At 36.7% G+C, this 20895-nt stretch overlaps 1 protein-coding gene across 12 annotated transcripts in view; it reads left to right on the forward strand.

The window, feature by feature from the left end:
- The window catches only part of IKZF2 (IKAROS family zinc finger 2), a 174415-nt gene that overhangs the window by 114898 nt on the left and 38622 nt on the right, over positions 1–20895 (forward strand). For all 12 annotated transcript variants that reach the window (XM_043910148.1, XM_043910149.1, XM_043910147.1 and 9 more), the window contains one exon: positions 527–694. In XM_043910148.1, the coding sequence (XP_043766083.1) occupies positions 527–694 (168 nt within the window). The remainder of the gene's footprint in view (positions 1–526; positions 695–20895) is intronic.

Genomic DNA, 20895 nt, shown 5'->3' on the forward strand with positions numbered 1-20895 from the left:
CTGTCATTTTTTTTTTTTTGAGAGATAATAACATGGTACAATAAAGAGAGCAAGATTTTGCAGTCAGATTGACCAAGAGTCATGATCAGCTCCAGTACTTGTTATCTGTGACTATAATCAGATGCTTTGATATTTGAACTTCCATTTGTTTATTTGTAAATTGAATTATTAATGCAAAATTAGTAATGCCATCCTGTGGTTTGAAATACTGTATGTAAAAAACCCTGTAACCAGTTAATTGATGGCGCCTAGTTGTTCAACCAGTGGCCAGTGTTCTGATTGTTGTTCTTTCCAGTCAGTGACAAGAATCTTGTAAAATTTATATGAAGAAAGGAAATGGCACTTGACCTAAAGTTTGGGACTTTGGTATTAGCAAAGCAAATTCGAGGAAGATAAAGGTTTAGAGGACATAGGAGAGAGATGGACATTCTCAGCACAGAAAACTGGCTCTGGTTAACATTGTAGATCCAATTAGTCACTGGCACATAACCTACTTGATCTTCCCCACCTCTTTACCCTTCTGCAGGTGAACGTCCCTTTCATTGTAACCAGTGTGGAGCTTCTTTTACTCAGAAGGGCAACCTTCTGAGACACATAAAGTTACACTCTGGAGAGAAGCCGTTCAAATGTCCTTTCTGTAGCTATGCCTGTAGAAGAAGGGACGCCCTCACAGGACACCTCAGGACCCACTCCGGTAAGTGCCGCCAGCTCTTTAAGAAGAAAACTAGAATGTGGGAATTCAGAAGTGTGCTATAGAATAATTCAAAGTAACTTATAGCTTTGGTACATAGCTGAGAATGAAGTAGATGATTTCTTTTTTATACATTGAATAACTGACAGATTTTGCAGGATGCATTTGGCCCTTCTTTTTTAGATTTATAGACTTGGCAGAAAGGAGTACTGTCAACTGAAAAGTTTTAAGACAGTGATGAAAACAGCTGTTACATAAATTTTCTATAATTTTTAAATTTTATAGTTATTAATGAAGTAATTGTGGTAAATCCAGAATAATGGAAAACCCAGTAAAAAAATATAGTTACATGTTGATGTTAGCATAGAGGAGAGGAAAGCTGTGATTTTTTTGACTGATAGAGTACCTGGGCTGGGACTTCAAGGGTTGTCAAATATAACTATTTTAAACTTGAAAATATTATGTTCATTAGAAAATTGGCTGTGAGGGTATTTTATATTTCATTTTAACTCTCCTTGTTTCTTTAATTTTCAAACTATAGTCATTGGATGCTCTCTAAAACTTTTCTCTGCTTCATAAATCATCATTAGAAAAATCTAGACTGTTTGGTTTTTTTAAATGCCAGAATATAGTACATAAAAGCAAAAGAATGATTAGAAATCTGAATGAATTTCATTTGACTTTTAGCATGAATTACCATAACCAAGAAGTTAAAGGTGGAAAATTAATATAGAATACTCTCAAGTCAGTTTTATATGCTCCTTCTGTTCATAATGACATATTAAAATTTAATTTTAATATGAAGATATCATGAAAGTGATATTTTCATCTACATTGACAAATTGACAGAGTATTGTGGGTTGTGAGGTAATGCTTGTATTATCTTTCTTTACATTTTTCCTGGTAATCCTTAATTTACCCAGTTTTTTAACATGAATGTGAAATATGTAAAACTATTCTAGACATCAACTTGATTAAAAAATAAAATTGATGAAATATTAAAATACTTTAAGTATATGCTTTATACTCTTCCCTGACTTAAGGCAGTTTCCAACCATGACACATTATATTTTATTTAGAAATTTTGCTGTGAAAATTATATATTAAAGTGGTATTGTTTTATTATAAGAAGTATTCTTTACTGAAAGATACTTTTAAGACCTGACAGTTATTTCCTTTAGCTGGCCATGAGCTCTGGCTTATTAAAGTATTAGTCAGTTAACCAAGGATTATATTAATACAAAACATAGCTTTCCATGGGAATGAAGTTGAGGCAAAAATATAGCTGTAAGCATGTATTTCACTCTTTACAAAATTTACAAAATTGTGTTGTTTTAAGTATCATGGTTTGATGTATACATTTACTCTACCTGGTGATTGCTAGATTGCTTCTAGAAGGTTCATTGTCTGGTGACACCTCCAGAAGGCATTTAACCTTCATCTCAATTTCTGTTTTCTTGATTTCTTTTTTGCTCTTTTAAGAGGTTTATCCCTGTGGGTAGTGTCTAAGAAGTCAAGACACCTTGGTTTTTGTATTAGACTGAGCTGGGCAGCTACACTCAGTTTCTTTACACATATTAGGCATGGCTCATCTAGGGTCTCCTATTTGATGTCTAGTGGAGTGGGGAGGGAAGGATGGTGCTCAGAAGTAAGCCCCTTACATTGGCTTTGGCATGGCCAGACACCATAATTTATGTGGTTCAATATAATTATAAAGTTTATGTTCATAGAGCAAAGCTGTTACTAAGAAACTGTAATTTTTTATTTTTGGCTGTTCTGTATGGCTTGCAAGATCTTAGTTCCTTTACCAGGGATCAAACCTGTGACCCTACAGTGAAAATATGGAGCCCTAACCACTTCACAGCTAGGGTATTCTCTATGAAACTGTAAATTTTATAAATAAATACTTGGCTACTTTGAGGTTCAAAAAAAAGATATAAGTCTATAATTGCCATTATGATTTTGCAATTTGGTATACTAAGTTATGGCTTTTGCAGATATATAAATAGATATGCTCAAATTAAAGGGGAGTTTAACAGAGAGATGAAAGGGACAAATTGGTGTCAGCTACCTACTGCTTCATTAAGGTGTGATATCAGCTCAGACATACTTTGAATTTGAAATACTAGCCGTCACCAATGCTGTTCATAATAGATGAAGCATAAAACATAGCTGCCAAAGTCCATGCTTCTCTAACTGATCAGAAAGGTCAAGTTGACCGTTATACCTTTCTTCATCCACTGCTGATTCCATCTTCCCCTTACTTTCACCCTCTTTTTAGAACCTGGGCTGTCCAAGGTTCCTTGATGGGTGATCCACAGCCTAATTCCTAAACGTTATGATTATTTGGGGACCTTTTCTTCCTTGGATTACTATAGCTTTTCAGTAACCAGAATTACTGGACAAGTTTTTGTTAGAGATGTCCCAGTAAATCTGCTGAGCTTCTAACTTAGTTGTCCTTGCCCATATCGTATAGCAACAACCCCAAATCATTTTGGTAATCTGGAAAATTTACCAGCCAACAGCCTACTTCTCTTTCTGTTAATTCAGCAGCTTGAAATGTCCCATATAGGCAGAGAGTAGTCTCAGCTTTCAATAAAATAGTAACAGAACTCTGATCCCTGGTGGAAACTTTTGGGCATTGAGATCTCCAAAACCAGCAATCCCAAGGTTTCAGCACAGGAAGCAAAAACCCTTTAAATGGGTTATTTGATGTATTGTGGCCACTACTACCTCTTTGTAATCAAACTTATGCTCTGTGGCAATGGGGGTGATAGATGACTTTAGGCATTTATCATGTCCTGTAGAACATACTCAAACTTCTCCTAGCTAGCAGCCATACATAAACCATGCCACTTGTGGGCCAGTATACTCCATTTGGCCAAATGATTCTGGATAATGTGGCATGAGACATGGCTAGTGAAATGTGGAAATGGTTTGGGGCCATTGCTATATTTCCTTTGCCTTGAAAAGAATTTCCTGCTTAAAGTCAATATTTTAAGTAATACTATAGTGGTTGTTAAAGGCATTCTGTTACATCCAGGTGAGGAGGAACATACAAAAGCACCAAAGGAAGGGGGGGTGGGTAAATCTATATCCTGAATATGTATCAATTCCTATGAGAATAAATTTCTCCCTCCTTCAGGTGGAAAGAAGTTCATTGTAATCCGCCAGTCACTAATCAACGGTTGATCCTCTTGGAGAACAGTGCCATATCAGGGTCCTGGCATTGGAAGTTGGTGGATCAGCAGTTGTGGTAGTTAAATTAGTCACAGAGTGGGGGAAATCTATGTTGTCGAAGTGTGTAGAGTTTCCATCATTGCCCCTCTTTCCACTTTGTATGTGGGCCACTTAAGCAGGCACTAGGGTAGCTAGGTAAAGAATCTGATAGCCATCGTATAGATTATCTGATTGTTTTGAGTCACCCATCACATAATCTTTTCCAGACTACTCAGAGCCTCCTCCACAATGGATGCCTTCTGGAGGGAATTCATGTAAGATACCATATTGTCACACTTTGTACCAGTTCTGAGAGGCATATATGCATAACTCTGCCCTAAACCTTCTATCTCCAGTCTTCCAGTCTTGTTTTTCCAAGTGCTTAACCATATGGCCATGCCATCTATCATTTCCTCATCTATCTTTCCTTACATGCAAACTGCACAGCTGGGGGGGTTATCTTTTCACCACTAGGATTTAGAGGGAGCCCTCTTCATTGGGCCTCTAGTACAATAGTTGCAGCTAGTACCAAATGCCATGCAGTCCATTCACAGGTTGGTTCATGCAGTTTTATCCTATGTTAATTGGTCATTGAGAAGATCCCATGAGGCCTGATTGTGAGAGATTGTGAAGCAGTAGTGGCAGGTATCAGAGACACGTGAGCTACTTGCTCATGAATTATATTCTTGGGCTTCCCAGACCTGTGTGGTCCATTTCATTTAATAATGAAATGCTCTTGTGCACACCTTATTTTGTATATTGAATCAGATTAACACATAGTTCATTTTGTATAGTTAGAGCCATACAGTCATTTGGAGTTTCATGTCCTAATACTCAGTCTTAGCAAGAGTCTAATAGCAAATTAGGAGGCACTTTTCAAATGGCAGATCATTATTGAGACGATCACATATATTTCCTCCATTGGGGATCTACACTCCGATCCTGCAGCAGCAATTACATCACACACCATCTTTGCTTGACACATGCATTTCCAAAAACCGTGGCATTGCTGGATCCTAGAGCCAGAGGTCTACATGGCAGCTTTCATTGCAGCAGAGGTATACTGCAGTCCCAGTATATACCTTTCTTGCCCCAGTCCGCTCTCAAGGTTGACAGCCTTGTGGATTATCGAATATGTGCATCAGAGCGGAATACCCAAACATGGTATATCTTGTTTCTGAAATTCAAAGAGGGGGCACCACATTTTCTGCCTCCTCCTTCATGATGAAAGGTACAAGGTACAGAAACTTATCATTTACTGTAGAGGCTCTGTTTCCACATGCCTGCATTGCTGGGCCCCTAAAATTTCACCAGTGCTGCAGGTGTCTAAACTTTTCATAGAGATCACCTCCTATCCTCTGGCATATATCTTAATGAGACATTTTAGTGTTTACTACTTCCTGCTCACCAAATCCAATTAGTATAATACCATGAAGGTAATGCCCTAGGTAGATGTTATGTGAGATGTCAAGATGAACAAGATTTCTTTGCCCTATATTATGGCAAAGAGAGGAGAGTTGACCTAGCCTTAGGGTAAGATGGTGAAAGTATGTTGTCCCTGCATTGTAAAGGCAAACTGCTTCTGATTATCTTTATTGATAAGGAATTACTTTTAAAAGAAATTAAGCTGGTAGTTCCATACATGGTGTCAGGGGCTATATTAATATGCTCCAACAAAGATACTATAGCTAAAACTGCTTCTGTATTTGCCATTCTAGTGTAACTAAATCTTCACTCATCCATGGAACCATCTAGGTCTTGCATTAGCCTGACAAACAGTTTAAATGGGTTTGTAGTAGGAATGACCACCCCAGCATCTTTCAGTTTTAGTTTACTGTCGTGGAAGAAGTGGCAGTTCTAGGGCTGTGGTCTCCAGTTTGGTAGCCAATGGCCATCTGTGGCTATTAAGCGCCTATACACATGGCTTTCCTGTGGCCCAGTGGTAAAGAATCCGCCTGCAATACAGGAGACACGGTTCAATTCCTGGGTTGGAAGGATCCCCTGGAGGAGGAAATGGCAACCCCTGTCCAGTATTCTTGCCAGGAAAATCCCCTGGACAGAGGAGCCTGGTGGGCTACAGTCCATAATGTCACAGAGAGTCCAATATGACTAAGAGGCTGAGCACACACATATGGTTAATACCATATGTTGAAATAGTATTTATTAAATATATTATGAAAATTAATTCCACCTTTTAAAAATATGGCTATTAGAAAATTTTAAATTATATATGTGATTCATTTTGCATTAGACAGCACTGTTCTTGTCTTTTTATAATAGCCCTCCTACCCTGGGTCAGGGAACCGATGTAAGGATTCTTTCCATTACTGAGTGCACTTATTCCTATGGTACTGTAAGATGGGCTCAGGTGAAGTCTCCATATATATCTTGGCCTCCGTAAGCTCCCACTTATGGGACTGGTGGGCCACAGTCATATTTTGGTTTCCAGGGATTAATGGCAATTCAGAGCTAATATAATACAACTGCCTTATAACCTGTGGAAGGATTTGTTATTATCCTTCTCCCAGTCCACAGTCACTGTCATAAATGGCCACAGGTGGTTCTGAAATGGCAATGAGGAAAATTCATAGCATACAGCTATGGCCAGGTTTCATGGACTCTGTCTCCACCTAAAATTATGTAACTCTGGATATGTGAATATACTTAGGCCTAGGCAGTGGATAAGAGATCATGAATCCCACTATGGTGACTGAAGTTGGATTTTTGCCCACAAGACCTAGCGTGTTTCTGCCCATGTAAGACAGCTAGCAGCTTGGTATTCTAAGTGTCTTTTTCATTCTTGGGGAATCTGAAACCCATTAGCCATTTCCATAGAACCCTGTGGCACAAAACACATTGATTTTCACCCCAACCCTGTGGCTTGTTAAGGTAACCTCACCTTCCTGAAATTAATTTCTACCACATAGCTTCTGCCATCTCAGAAGATCACAATAGATACCTTTAAATTAAGAAGCTCAGATCTGTTTGCAACATTTATAATTGTTCTCTCCAACCTAGAGAAGACAGTTACCAGGAAGCTTCTCAAGCATGCTGGTTGTTTCCTCACCAGTGTAATTCTTTGGTGAAGGAAGTGTCCCACTGGCTCTTGTGGGGTATTGTTATTTATAATAGATCCTTTCCAATATTCTTACTTTCTTGAGATTTTGGAATTTTACTTTGCTATGCCAAGAACATTCTGCCATTTCAACATTTTTACTGTGTAAGCTATCATTGAATCAAAGGTTCAATTAACCAGTCACTCCCACCTGCTCAAGACAATAAAATACTAAATCCCAGATGAATGTTCTTATAGATAAATTGGCCTGATCTAACATTGTAGTTCACCTTCTTGATTTGAAATCCTTAGAATCAATCCATTCCCTTATATGCTAACTGGACTATTACTGATAAAAATTGGTAAAGATTTGCAGTTATTTCAGTGTATAAGGTTGTCGCCTCCTAGATATCCCTTGACTTTGGCTATATTAGGATCTAACTTGTTATGAGCCTGGGGATTGTGAATGGTAATAGAAATGAGTTCTGAAAAGAACTGCCATTCTCTGAACCAATTGGAAGTCCTCTTACTATATGAGAATGCTGATTTATGTGAGTGTCAGTTTCCTTGAATGGAATAGGAAGGGGTGAAGACAAATGTGTCTTCTGGCAAGTCAGGTTCTGTAGGGTTTTAGGAGTTCAACATTCTGAGCCTTAGTATTTCATCACCTGGTATCAACACGTGTTTCACTCTTTCCCCATCATTACCCCATTATCAAGAACTAACGGTGGGCCTGTCTGGGGGTCCAGTGGTGAGGAATCTGCCTGCCAGTGCAGGAGTCACCAGTTTGATCCCTGGTCTGGGAAGATCTCACGTGCCATGGAGCAACTAAGCCTGTGTGCCACAACTGCTGAGCCCACATGCCCCAGAGCCAGTGCTCAGCAACAAGCGAAGCCACCACAAGGAGAAGCCCATGCACTGGAGCTAGAGAGTAGCCCCGCTTGCCACAACTAGAGAAGAGCAATGAAAATCCAGCACAGACAGTAAATTTGAAAATAAGTAAAGTTATTAAAAATAGATTTAGAAAAAGACCTAATGGTATTGGGTTTGCCCATTGTATTCAGTACGGCAATCCCATCACCCTTCAAATCAAATTCTGGAGTTTATCTTCAGCCTTATTTACCTGAGCCTTAAGTAAATAAGGAGTGTTTTAAAGATAACAGAGAATTTTACTGTTTCACCTCCATTCGAACTTGAACATTCAGGACCTTCAATTTGTTCTTTCTCCTTCATATAATCCTCTGGGCTAACAGAAGTAGCCATATAACACTATAGTCTTCACACAGACACCTCTGCTGTCCTTTTAGCAAATGAAGACCACAGCTCCAAAAGTCTTCCTTTCATCTGCACTTCGTTCTGTGATACCATCAGTGATAATCTGAGTAATCAAGTTGCCAGCACATGCATAGAATTACTTGGATTTCACTAACTTCCTGTTAGGTGGCCCTCCTGTTCTCTTCAAGCATGAGAAACTCAATGTCAAAATGCCTTGTGGACTGTCTGAGGCCTTGGGCCACTCTTGCTTCCAATAACTAGCATCAGGGCCTTGATAGGAAAGCAATGAGACACTCAAACAGAGAAAATGCAGGAGACATTGACAAACCACTAAAATTTACAGGAGAATGAGTAGGCATAAAAGAAACCAACAAGGAACAGTTGAAATACTCTAAGGCTGCAGTATTAGGAAGCCATTAGCAATCCCATGTCTAAAGTGTGTGGGGGGTGTGTGTGTGTGTGTTTGCACTCTGTCTTGTCCGACTCTTTGTGACTCCATGGACTGCATCCTGCCAGGCTCCTCTGTCTATAGAACTTTACAGGCAAGAATACTGGAGTGGCTTGCCATTTCCTCCTCCAGGAGATCTTCCTGACATCTCCTGTTGGGAAGGAGATGTATCCACAATACAGGGATCGAACCCACATGTATTGTCTCTCCTTCCTTAACAGGCAGATTGTTTACCAACTGCGCCACCTGGAAGAGGTCACTGAAATTAGGAAAGGGAGGAGTGCTTAAACTTACTAGTATAGAGTATTAAGTGTAATGTAATGATTTTAATTTGAATTTCAGTTTTTTATGAATAATATTATTAGTACAGTGTAACTTGCTTTCTCCTCCTCCATACCAACCCTTACTTTGGGTAATGAGTGCTCATTGTTTTATTTTCTTTAGTTAGCTGTTGTGTCCTAGGGTATTTATATTGCATCTTTGTTTCCTTTGTTTTAGGTTAGAACATTTTCCTTCCAGTAGATTGGTTAATAATGAGGTTGGTTTTGATGTGCACTTACATATTTCTATGACATTTTATATGTCGTGGAGAAATATGAGAAAACACTTTGGAAAAATATCTGGGGTATAGTATCAGTGTCAGTTCAGTCGCTCAGTCGTGTCCGACTCTTTCCGACCCCATGGACTGCAGTATGCCAGGCTTCCCTGTCCATCACCAACTCCCGGAGCTTACTCAAATTCATGTTCATTGATATGGTGATGCCAGCCAACCATCTCATCCTCTGTCGTCCTCTTCTCCTCCTGCCTTCAATCATTCCCAGCATCAGGGTCTTTCCAAATGAGTCAGTTCTTCACTTCAGGTGGCCAAGGTATTGCAGTTTTGGCTTCAGCATTAGTCCTTTCAATGAATATTCAGGACTAATTTTCCTTTAGGATGGATACATCTAATATAGTATACATTCAATAAATGTTAGCTCTTTTCTTTCTTCCTCTTTTTTTTAAAGCCCTATAAGGTCCCATGCAAGCTGAAAGTTTCTATTTGGAATTTTCTTGCATACTCTAGAGACAGGGTTCCCAACCTCCATGATCTAATGCCTGATGATCTTAATAATAATAGAAATAAATTGCACAACAAGTGTTAACATGCTTGAATCATCCTGAAACCATACCCCACCCCCAGTTTGTAGAAAAAAGTGTCTTCCATAAAACCAGTCTCTGGTGCAAAAAGGTTGGGGACCACTGCTCTAGAGGCACAAGGCAGTGTTTTGACTTTGATTGTATAATCCTAATAGTTAGGTTATGACAGGTCATGTCTGGAATTTCTTAAACTCTCTATAGCGTTGTACAAGGCACATCCTATGGATTATTTGTTTAATTAAATCTTTTACCTGACAGAGCAAAACCAGGTAGTTTATCAGTTAAAAACAGTAAATCTAGCAATATGGGAAGCTTTCAATAAAAAGGCCAAGTCCTTTCCTTTCAGTGAGAAATTTGGTTTAGAAATTCCATGTAGTTTATCTGACTTAAACCACACTCATAACACATCATCTCTAATTCCATCTTTAGTTTCTTTAAAAACTTGAAGACCTTGTGAAACAATCAGACTTCTATTAAATTTATCAGATTTTTGTCACTAATTTTTAAGATTTCCTTTGCCTTCCTCCAATTTATCAGCATTATTTTCAACTCATTTTTATTGAATCTTTCCAGAGTGGTAAAATTAGCTTTTATAGAAATAACTTTGTTTCTGTACTTACTTTATTAGAATATGTGTATTTGGTTAATTTATTTAATTATAGTAATAGGTACAGCTGGCATAAATAAATTTGGATGGAATCATAACGGACTCGGTGTAAGTATCCAGTTCAACCACCAGAAGCGTCTATGTGGGCATCCCAAAGAGCAGCCTGTGAGCACCAGCATTTCAGCGTTTTTCAAAGCATTGGAGAGGCAGAAAAGCTTCTCGTTAATATTGTTCCTAGTTTACAGGTGAGGAGACTGAGGCACAGAGAAGTCACACAGGCAGAGCCTGGCTTCAAACCAAGGCAGGCAAACTCCCAAATCTGTCCTCCATGCTATGGCATAAATGATACAGCCCCATATGTTTATGTTATCCTCTGTCTTGCTGAACTCTGGGCTTCCCTTGTGGCTCAGCTGGTAAAGAATTCGCCTGCCGTGCGGGAGACCTGGGTTCGATCTCTGGGTTGGGAAGATCCCCTGGATAAGGGAAAGGCTACCCACTCTAGTATTCTGGGCTGGAGAATTCCATGGACTGTACAGTCCATGGGGTCGCAAAGAGTTGGATGCAACTGAATAACTTTCACTCATTCACTCACTGCTGAACTCTATAAAATTAACTCCAAGTGATGAATTGAATGCTATCTGGAAGTCAAAAAGTCAAGACATCTGGGTTTAAGAACAGGCTCATTGCAAATTAGCTGTGTGACTTTGTCACATCACTGAATTTAATCTTTAATCTCCCTGTGCTGCTCATACTATATAATCCGTTATCTTTTCTCCTGGGGTTTTGCTGCTCATTAGTCACTGAGACCAAACTTTATGTTTGTTTGCTGTTGTTTGTTTTAACTTTCAAAATAGGTTTGCATAAAATGGAAGAGGTCTTAAAAGATTTTCAGATGACCTGCATAGGACCAGCATCACTTCTCTGCAACAATCTGCTAACCTAAATCTCAGAGAAAACCTTGATATAGAGAGTTTCTGATTTTGCATTCTAATTCCAGATATAGTTTGTTCACATAAAGTGCATTTCTTTTTAAAGAATATTTTTGAAAAAGCCCTCTCTGTGTTGCTGAATACCAGTAGAAGTGTAAAACAGTGTTGAATTTTCCCTCCTTCTCTTTTATCAGTTAGTACCTGAATGAAATTTTTCTCACTGATATGAAAGATGGGCTTAAGTGTACAAAGCCCTGATTACTTGATTTGATTGCTTGTTTTAAATTTTGATTACAGTCATTGATAACGTTTTTTAATTTTGAAAGGATGCCCAATTTTATAAATGATTAATAAATCTGGGCTCCTTAAAGAGCACAAATATTTTGGTAGTATTTTCCAGTATTTAACATGGAAAAGTTTGTTTTCTAACAATAATTTTTAATCAGTATAATATTATTTCTGGAAATAGATTGATATGATCATCTTTTCTCAGGAGTAGATAATTCCTGTTAAAAACTCCTAGATTTTATTCCCAACTTCTTAAGATAATAATGGGAGAAATCAGAACTTTTCTTATATTTGTTATGGCAGTGCTATATTTCATTTCTAAAATATTGTCCGTTCAGGGGGAAAAAAGTGAAATAATGCAATCTAAGTTTTGTCTGTACAACAATCATCAGTGTTTATTTCTTTGTTTTTTAAAACTATTTTCATTTATTATGGTGTAGAGCTATTCTACTGGTCTTGATACTGGGTATTTCACTAGAATTGCTTTATTTTATGGCAGTATGTTGGCAAAATGTAAACTTTACCCACTAACCTTAGATTTACCACACAAATCGCCTAGTTTTCTTTACATAAGTTTATAATGTAGTATTTCTGTCAGTTTTTAGTGACAAATCAGAGAATCAGTGCTCCTGCTACAAAAAATTATTTTATTAGTTTTGTCTATTAGATTTTTAGTTTAGCAAGTGATTATAGTCCTTTTGTTCTTAGAAATTTGATTAGTGTGCTTCATACATTATGTACTACTTCTTTTAATTGTCTTTATTTACTCAGTACACTGGGGAAATAGTGTTTCAATTAAGCCCTGGATCCCTATTAATCAAAACAATACTTACCATACTTATTTTTTAAATCAAGGAGGAATGAAAGGTGCATATATTTTCCTAATTAGGAAATATAATAGCACTTCAGGTATATTTCTCATGTACATTAATACAGTGCTCAAATTAAATATTTAAAACGTAATAGAAGAGTATGTGTTTTTAATGTATGGAAGCTTATGTAATATATATGCTTTATAAATTCCTTTGTATAAATTGTAAAGAGAAAAAAGTAAGTAAGAATGCGTTTTTCACGGTCTCAAATGTTTTTATGCCATATCTAAAATTTAGTTTTGGCCATGGAATTATACTGGGCTTTATTGTTGTTTAGTCGCTAAGTCACATCAGACTGTTTTGCGACCCCATGGTCTGTAGCCCGCCAGACTTCTCTGTCCAAAGGATTTCTAAGACAAGAATACTGGAGTGGGTTGCCATTTACTTCTTCAGGTGATCTTCCTGACCCAGGCATCAGACCCGGGTCTCCTGCATTGGCAGGTAGATTCTTTAGCACTGAGCCACGAGGAAAGCCTATACTACACTTACATTCTTACCAAAAAAAAAAAAAATTCATTGCTAAAAAGGGAATCTTTTCATTTGAAAATGAAAAATCCTAATATCCCAAGGAAGCGTATTCATTGTCTCTTGTTCCTTGTTTATTGTAACCTTAAAGTATTGTTCAGAGATACATAAATAAAATATCCTCGAGTAAGCAGAGAAGTGTAGGATTTTTTTTTCTGATTTTAGCTTTCAATTAAATTAGTTTTCAATTAAATCAGTATTTATTATATAATTACTTGAATATATCACCTAAAAATAAACACTTTGTAAAGTTAGTTTATGTGATATATCTATAGCATATAACCCTAGAGTAAGAGCTATGTGAGGAAGCTTCCAGCGTCACAGTCTTTTGACTTAGGATCATTTGGGCTTCCCAGGTAGTGCTAGTGGTTAGGAATCCACCTGCCAATGCAGGAGACACAGGAGATGCGGGTTCAATCCAGTGTCACAGTCTTTAGACTTAGGATCAAAAGCCTACATTATTCTGTGCAGATGCCTACTTTATTTCCAAAACACCTCAGTTACGTTGATTTTCACAACACAGTTTTGTAATCTATTCAATGTTTGACAAATTTTGCTTAAGAAGTTTGTTCTTTATATCTGATTGTCAGGTTAAAGCTATTTTGTCCTATAAAAAGCAACTGGACCAGATGTAACATACAAGAATCCATCTCTTAAAACAATAGCATCCATCAGTTTTAGTTGTTTTAGATAAGGACTGTTTCCCTGCTTTTGAATATATTTGGATATTCACATTCAGTTCAGTTCAGTCGCTCAGTCATGTCCGACTCTTTGCAACCCCATGAACCGCAGCACGCCAGGCCTCCCTGTCCATCACCAACTCCCGGAGTCCACCCAAACCCATGTCCATTGTGTCGGTGATGTCATCCAACCATCTCATCCTCTGTCGTCCCCTTCTCCTCCTGCCTTCAATCTTTCCCAGCATCAGGGTCTTTTCAAATGTTAGTACAATATTAAACCAACTAACAGGCATTTTTAAGGTATAAACTACATGCTGTCAGAGAAGCTGGTAAGAATATATAGTTTTCTCATTCTCTTCAAGTTTCTTGAAAAAGTTCAAAAGTGGCATCTGGCTGGGTTTGAGATAGTGCTAACCTTTGACCATGTTGTTAAACAAGTGAATGTCAAATGCTGTAGTTTTGTGTTCTCATACGGGACAATCTGTTAATTTGCCATGAGAGTGATTATTCCCTCAGATATACTATCATTCCTTATTAAGGTACTATCACATCATTTCCTTAAATTCCTGGCTGATCAGGAATTCCATAAACTGATTGTCCTCCAAAGCAGTGTGGCATTTATAATCACTGTCTCCTGAAATACACCCTTTCCTTCTTATATATGTATATATATATATATATATATTTTTTTTTTTAAGTTATCTTCCCCTTTTGTCTCCCCTCTGCCTTCCACTCTGTTTTTCTAATAGATTTTCCCCCCTAATCCTTCAATGTTTACTTGAATATTATCCCACTTTATTCTTTGAGGTAAACAAGTATATAATTAACTACTTTAAGTTTCTGTTACATATGAACTGCTTTTTACAACATGGATTTGCTACAGGTTATAGACCTTTAGATATTAATAGGACTGATTATTTTGTTAAAGAAGGATTTTAAATGTCTGAAAGTTGGGTATGTGGCCAAAAGATTATCATTATCAGTTATTTCCATATTGACATTATTTTAAAACCAGATCACCATGACTTTTCTACCAGATTTGCTAAAGAGATCCATTTAAAAAAATTCTAAGCCAATGACCAGTATACTGATAAGACATATTGGATTTAATTTTGCTGGTTATAGAAATTGAGTCTAGTGCAGCTCATTCATAGTAGTGATGGTGCATAAAGTGTAGTATAATTTGTACTGCAGACTTCCCTTGAGAAGAAACTGTTTTCACCTGATTGTAGACCTGGCACCTGGCCCACTTTCTGGGTGATCTCCCAAGTGTGAACTTTCCCCACCCTCTACCCCTCCTTTCCTTCCTGGAGGTGGTTGATAGAGGAGGATTACGTTGATAATTACACAAGCAGTGTCAGTTGCACACTTGATTTGCATAACTGTGCTCTGCTGATTTCACCCATCAAGTCCTGACACTTAGCCTGTGGAGCCTCTCTGTATGCTTTGCAATAAACACTGAAGAGAGGGAATGGGATTAGTGTCTCCATTCCTGACTCAAACACACATGTGACACCCTGCCCATGGAGGGAGAAACCACTTTCAGTCAGGCCAGCTGCAGTGACAATTCATGTGACTTCTACCCAGAAGAACATATTTTCCTCCAAATAATCATTATATACTCTTCCTTATATGTTCCTTATAAAAGGAATTAAATTTTTGATAGCATTAAATTTTCAAGCAGCAGTATACACAACATGCTTCTTTAAATTTTAGACACTTATTCAGACAAAGAAGGAGAAATATTGTGTGATAGCCTTTATAGAAGGAATCTAAAAAGAAATGACAGAAATGAACTTATTTACAAAACAGAAACAGGCTCACAGACTTAGAGAACTTATGGTTTCAGAATGGGAGGAGGATGGGGGCAAAGGATAGTTAGGGAGTTTGGGATCAACATATGTACACTACTGTATTTAAAATGGATAACCAACAAGGTCCTACTGTATAATACAGGGAACTCTGCTTAATGTTATGTGGCAGCCTGGATGGGAGGGGAGTTTGGGAGAGAACAATACTTACATACATATGGCTGAGTCCCTTTGCTTCCCGCCTGAGACTATGACAGCATTGTTAGTTGGTTATTGTTTAGTCACGAAGTTGTTTCTGTCTCTTCTGCGACCCCATGGATTTTAGCCCGCCAGTCTCCTTTGTCCATGGGAGTTCCTCCAATATAAAATAAAAATATATAGTTTTTTAATTTGACACTTATTTCTAGAAGGAGTAGTGGAAAAGCAGTCTTTCTTCTCTAGCACATTCTCATCTGATACAGCTCTCCATTTTGGCTCAACAACCAAGTGAGATTAGTTGACTGCTGGAACCTTGCCTCCTTACCTTTCTCTGTTCTCAGGAGTTCTAAAGAAGTAAACAGGAACCATGGACCTATTTCTCATTCTCAGTTTTCTGCAGACAGCTTTAATAATTCAGTTTTGCATCCTACTTGTTTGTTACTGTGGACAGTGTGAGCTTGTGGCTATTTCATGTTATTCCTTGCACAGTGCTGAGTCTGCAGGCCTGGCATGTTTGGCACTCCATGGCAGAAATGTAAGGGCAGCATGCCAGCTTCTTTACTCACCCAGTGTCCAAAAAGGCACATCACACTGTTTTCTGTTTTGTTGAGGGTTTTTGTGTGTGTGTGTGTGTAAGCTAACCTCCACCCTCTCCTTTTATTTTTCCTACTTGATCCATGCATGTGAGTCAAAGAAACTTGTTCATCCACAGCCTGTACTGTCTTGCCAAATCTTGTAAGAAAATTCCCAAATGGCAGATAACCATACAAATGAGGTAAATATTATAACCCAATATCATTTGTTATAAACATATAAAAATATATTTAGGATATAATTAAATTTTTATTTAATATTTTTATTTATATAAATTTTTATTTATATAAATCATCTATCAACATGGTTTCTCTTTAAATTGTACAAAAATATGATGATAATACTCATATGACAAAAATGAAAGACCCTAAATTCTGCGTCTTGGAAGACATTACTGTATTCTCTTTTGCGTCTGTATCCCTTATACTGTATTGATTGAATGCATGAAAGAATCTACAGGTGCTTTCAGTTGAAAATTCTTACATTAACTAGGAAGTTAGTTTTTTTAAGATTACTAAAATCTTAAAAAGAGATCAGTTTTGGTTATGTTTCCTAGCAGATGATAAATGTCAGGCTATTGTAAAAATTAAAGTTACCGGCTAATATTTAACAGGCTCTTATTTTGTGATAAGCACTATTTTAAGGGCCTTATTTTACAGTTAAGTAGAGTCAGATTTAAAGAGAGAGATGCTAATATTGCCAAAGTCTATAGCTTGGAATATTATGTGTATGATCCCTTGTGTCAAGTTTTACCTTAGTAAGTTTATTATTATTTTACATTACTTTTTAAATTTACATTTTGCCAACAATGTATTATTTGGATTAGATTTTTAATTTATTTTTAATTGGAGGATAGTTGCTTCTGTCATACACCAACATGAATCAGCCATTTGTACACCTATGTCCCCTCCCTCTTGAACCTCTCTCCCAATTCCCACCCCATCCCACCCCTCTAGGTTGTCACAGAGCCCTGGGTTTGAGCTTCTTGCTTGATTAGATTTTAAACACACAAGATTTTAAATGCGCGCGCACACACAAGCACACAAAAACGCTCAGCATAATAAAACTAAAGAAATGTATCATGCTTAAAGAAACAAAACTGTCCCATAATGCTGGAGGACATATAAAAATTTAGAATAAAATAAATCTAAGAATAGAATAAGCTATCTATGTGAGAGTGCTTTTCAGAGTTATGCTATGATATAGTAAAAATCTTACCATTATAACTACATATGCATATTTCACATGATTCCCAATATATTCAGGAAAAGCTCGGATATGAATTGCTTTGCCTGACTCCAGAATCCTTGCTCTCAGCCACCATACCCCTGTTTTCCAATCTATTCGTCATATAACAGCCAGACTGTTATTTTAAAACACAGTTTAAATCATGCTATTTCTCTGCTTAAAATCTTGTAAAGGCTTTGCATTGTTCTTATAATAAAATTAAGCTGTTAATCATGGCCAGTAGAAGTTCTGCCCACCTCTCCTGTTTGAGCATATACCACTCTACCCCTCATTCTGTGTTCTTTGCTGCCGGAGGTTTCTTAATTTTTATCCTACTCTTAGGGTTTTATACCAATGACCCTAGACGTCTCTACCTTCAGTTCTTCCCCTAGTTCTTGGCATGGTTGTTTGTATCCTTCAGATATTTGCTTCACTGTTGTCTCCTTGGAGATAATGCTGTTCCGTAAACACCTATCTAAAGCATCCTCTTAGCTCCTCTCTGTCTTGCTGTCTCTAGCCTAGAGTCTTATAAAACTTGAATCAGAATCTGTGGTTATCTTTTTTGTTTGTTTATGCCTACGTTACCTGTCTCCTTCCACTTAAATATAAGTTTCTGAGACTGTCTCTTCTGTCTTACTTATTAAAGTGTTCCCAGCTCCTTGAATGGTGTTTGGCAAAAAATGCTTGTTGATTAATTGAATGATGAGGGCATTATGGTATAATGTACCTACTCTGAAAAATTCTAATCAAAAGGAAAGGAAACACTGACTTATTCTAATTTCTATCGAGTCAGCTAATGCAGATTTTTCACACCTGTCAATTATACAGTATACATACATATGTATTTATTTCTCATGAAGTTAGATGTAGCTCAGGAGTTCTCTTTTTTACTCACTTCTGGATAATAAACATAACACACCTAAGTGATGGCCTCTCTCAGTTGAAAATCCTTGCTACCATGTGAAGACATTTAAAAATGCTCTCCATCCATCCACCCCAAGTCACTTTGGTCATGTCCAACTCTTTGCACCCTATGGTCCATAGCCCACGAGGCTCCTCTGTCCATGGGATTCTCCAGGCAAGAATACTGGATTGGAGTGCCATCTCCTACTCCAGGGGATCTCCCCGACTCAGGGATCAAACCTGTGTCTCTTGAATCTTCCACAATGACAGGTAGATTCTTTACCACTAGTGCCACCTGCGAAGCCCTTATTTTTATGTCAGGCATTTTTTTAGGTGCTTGAGATACAACAGTGAAGAAAAAATATCTTGCCCTGTGAAACTTAACCTTTCAATGAAGTAAGATTGATAATTATTATATTTAACAATAAACATAATAAGTTAACTATATAATGTATAAGCTAGTAAAGGCTACAAGCAGAAGGAAAAGTTGCCATTTATTGAGCATCTACTATGTCAAGTACCTTGTTAAGTTTCTATATGCATATTTTTATAATTTTCACAAAAATGCTATGACTAAAGTACAACTAGTCTTATTTAACTTAGCCTAGGGTTTATACATAGGTGGTAAGTGTTAGGGCTCTTATTAGAAAACTAAATTGAAACCATAGTATGGATATATGTATATATATATATCATTCTTTACCCTGTGTGAATACTCCATAAATTATAACAGGTTACCTACTTTGAATATAATTGGATCGCTTTGATAACCAAATTTCTTTCTTATTTGTGTTATTACAATATATGAAAGCCTTGCTTACTTATCTGAGTTATTATAATATTGGAAAATCAGATAAGAAAAGTAGTTTAAAGAGAGACTAGAAATCATATCAAAAAGAAATACTTCTGTCATGGGATTATTTATTTATTCTATAAGCCTGAAAAGTTCTTCTTTGGCTTTATCTATTTTATTCCCATAAAAACTGTTTTGCATATTTATAATATTGAAACAGTATCAAATATATCTGTTTGTCTTGTGTCTTAGATTTCTGTTCCACTGTGTCCTTGCTGTATTATAACTTTTTCATGTTTGTAATTTCAGTAGCTCCTTTTCTTATATTCATCAATCAGTTAGTTAAATAATTATTATTACAATTGCTATGCAAGAAGTAGACATACCTCTAAGTTCAATGGTATATGAATATTATGGTTATTATTGTGATTGTACACAGCACACTCTAGATAGTTGTTAAATATGTGTGGTGTATACAACTGACTGGTATATACTTTTAACAGCTGCAGAAATTCTGAGATTCTAACATCTTTGTTGCTTAAGTAGTTTATAGTCAGAGATAGAAATAAGTGGTAATTTTATTCTATATGATAAAGAAGAGCTGAAAATCAGAACTGTTAACACTGCCAAAATATTTTACAGTGTATATTTTGTTCAGTTCCTTTTAGGTTCCTTATTTCAGGTGTTCAGTTAAAAGTGATCTTGTGAAACTTGTTAGTTAAACAGAATAATAGAAAAGTAGATGTCAACAATATACACTCTTATGAAAGTAACCTTACATGAGACTTTTTCTTTTTACAATTATGCTTACTTTTTTCCAGCATGAGCTAAAAATAAAGATTATCTTGCTTTCAATTATCTGTGATAGTTTTCATTTAAAAGACTCATCCACACTTACATACTATTTTCCATGGTGTTTGTGTCCTTATACTAAGGTTTTAATTTAATTTGAAAATTAATCATACTACATTATAAAGCAAATGGAAATATTTGAATGGTTAAGGAATGTCAGCTCTGTGAAATCAAGGCTAACGTCTGTCTTATTCAGGGTTATACCCACTGCACTTGAAGACTCTCAATAAATGTGTGTTTAATGAATGATAAAAGAATTATATGTCCTTGTCAAATACTTGGCAAATCCTATAAAAGAACAAACAATAAAATACATTAATTCTGGCAGTGTGGGCCTATTTTATTATCATTGTGCAGTGGTGCTCAAAATACGTCCATAGAAAAATAGTTACTTGGGAAATTAATAGTTGTTATTATATTAAAAGTATTACAAAATACTTTTATATTAAAAATAATTTGGGAAAAACATTGTGTTAAACAGATTTTATTTGGTGGTTACTGAACCTAATCACCTAAAAGAACCTTGTATCCTCATATATACATTGGGGATTTCTATGGAGTCCACCTAATTGTACTAATTCATGAACATATTTGAATATTTAACATTCTCCTTCCTTGTCATTGATAAACTCTGCCTTCAGGCATAAACATTATTTTACTGTAATAATTTTTTATGGGAACCTAATTATACTGAAATGATTTAACATAACAGGTTCTCTCTGGAAGATAGCTGACTTTCAGATAGGAATTTGTTTTCTTTCTAAAATATTATTTTTCTCCTTAATCCATGA

The sequence above is a fragment of the Cervus elaphus genome, chromosome 8, assembly GCF_910594005.1.
Source record: "Cervus elaphus chromosome 8, mCerEla1.1, whole genome shotgun sequence".
Classification (NCBI taxonomy): Eukaryota; Metazoa; Chordata; class Mammalia; order Artiodactyla; family Cervidae; genus Cervus; species Cervus elaphus.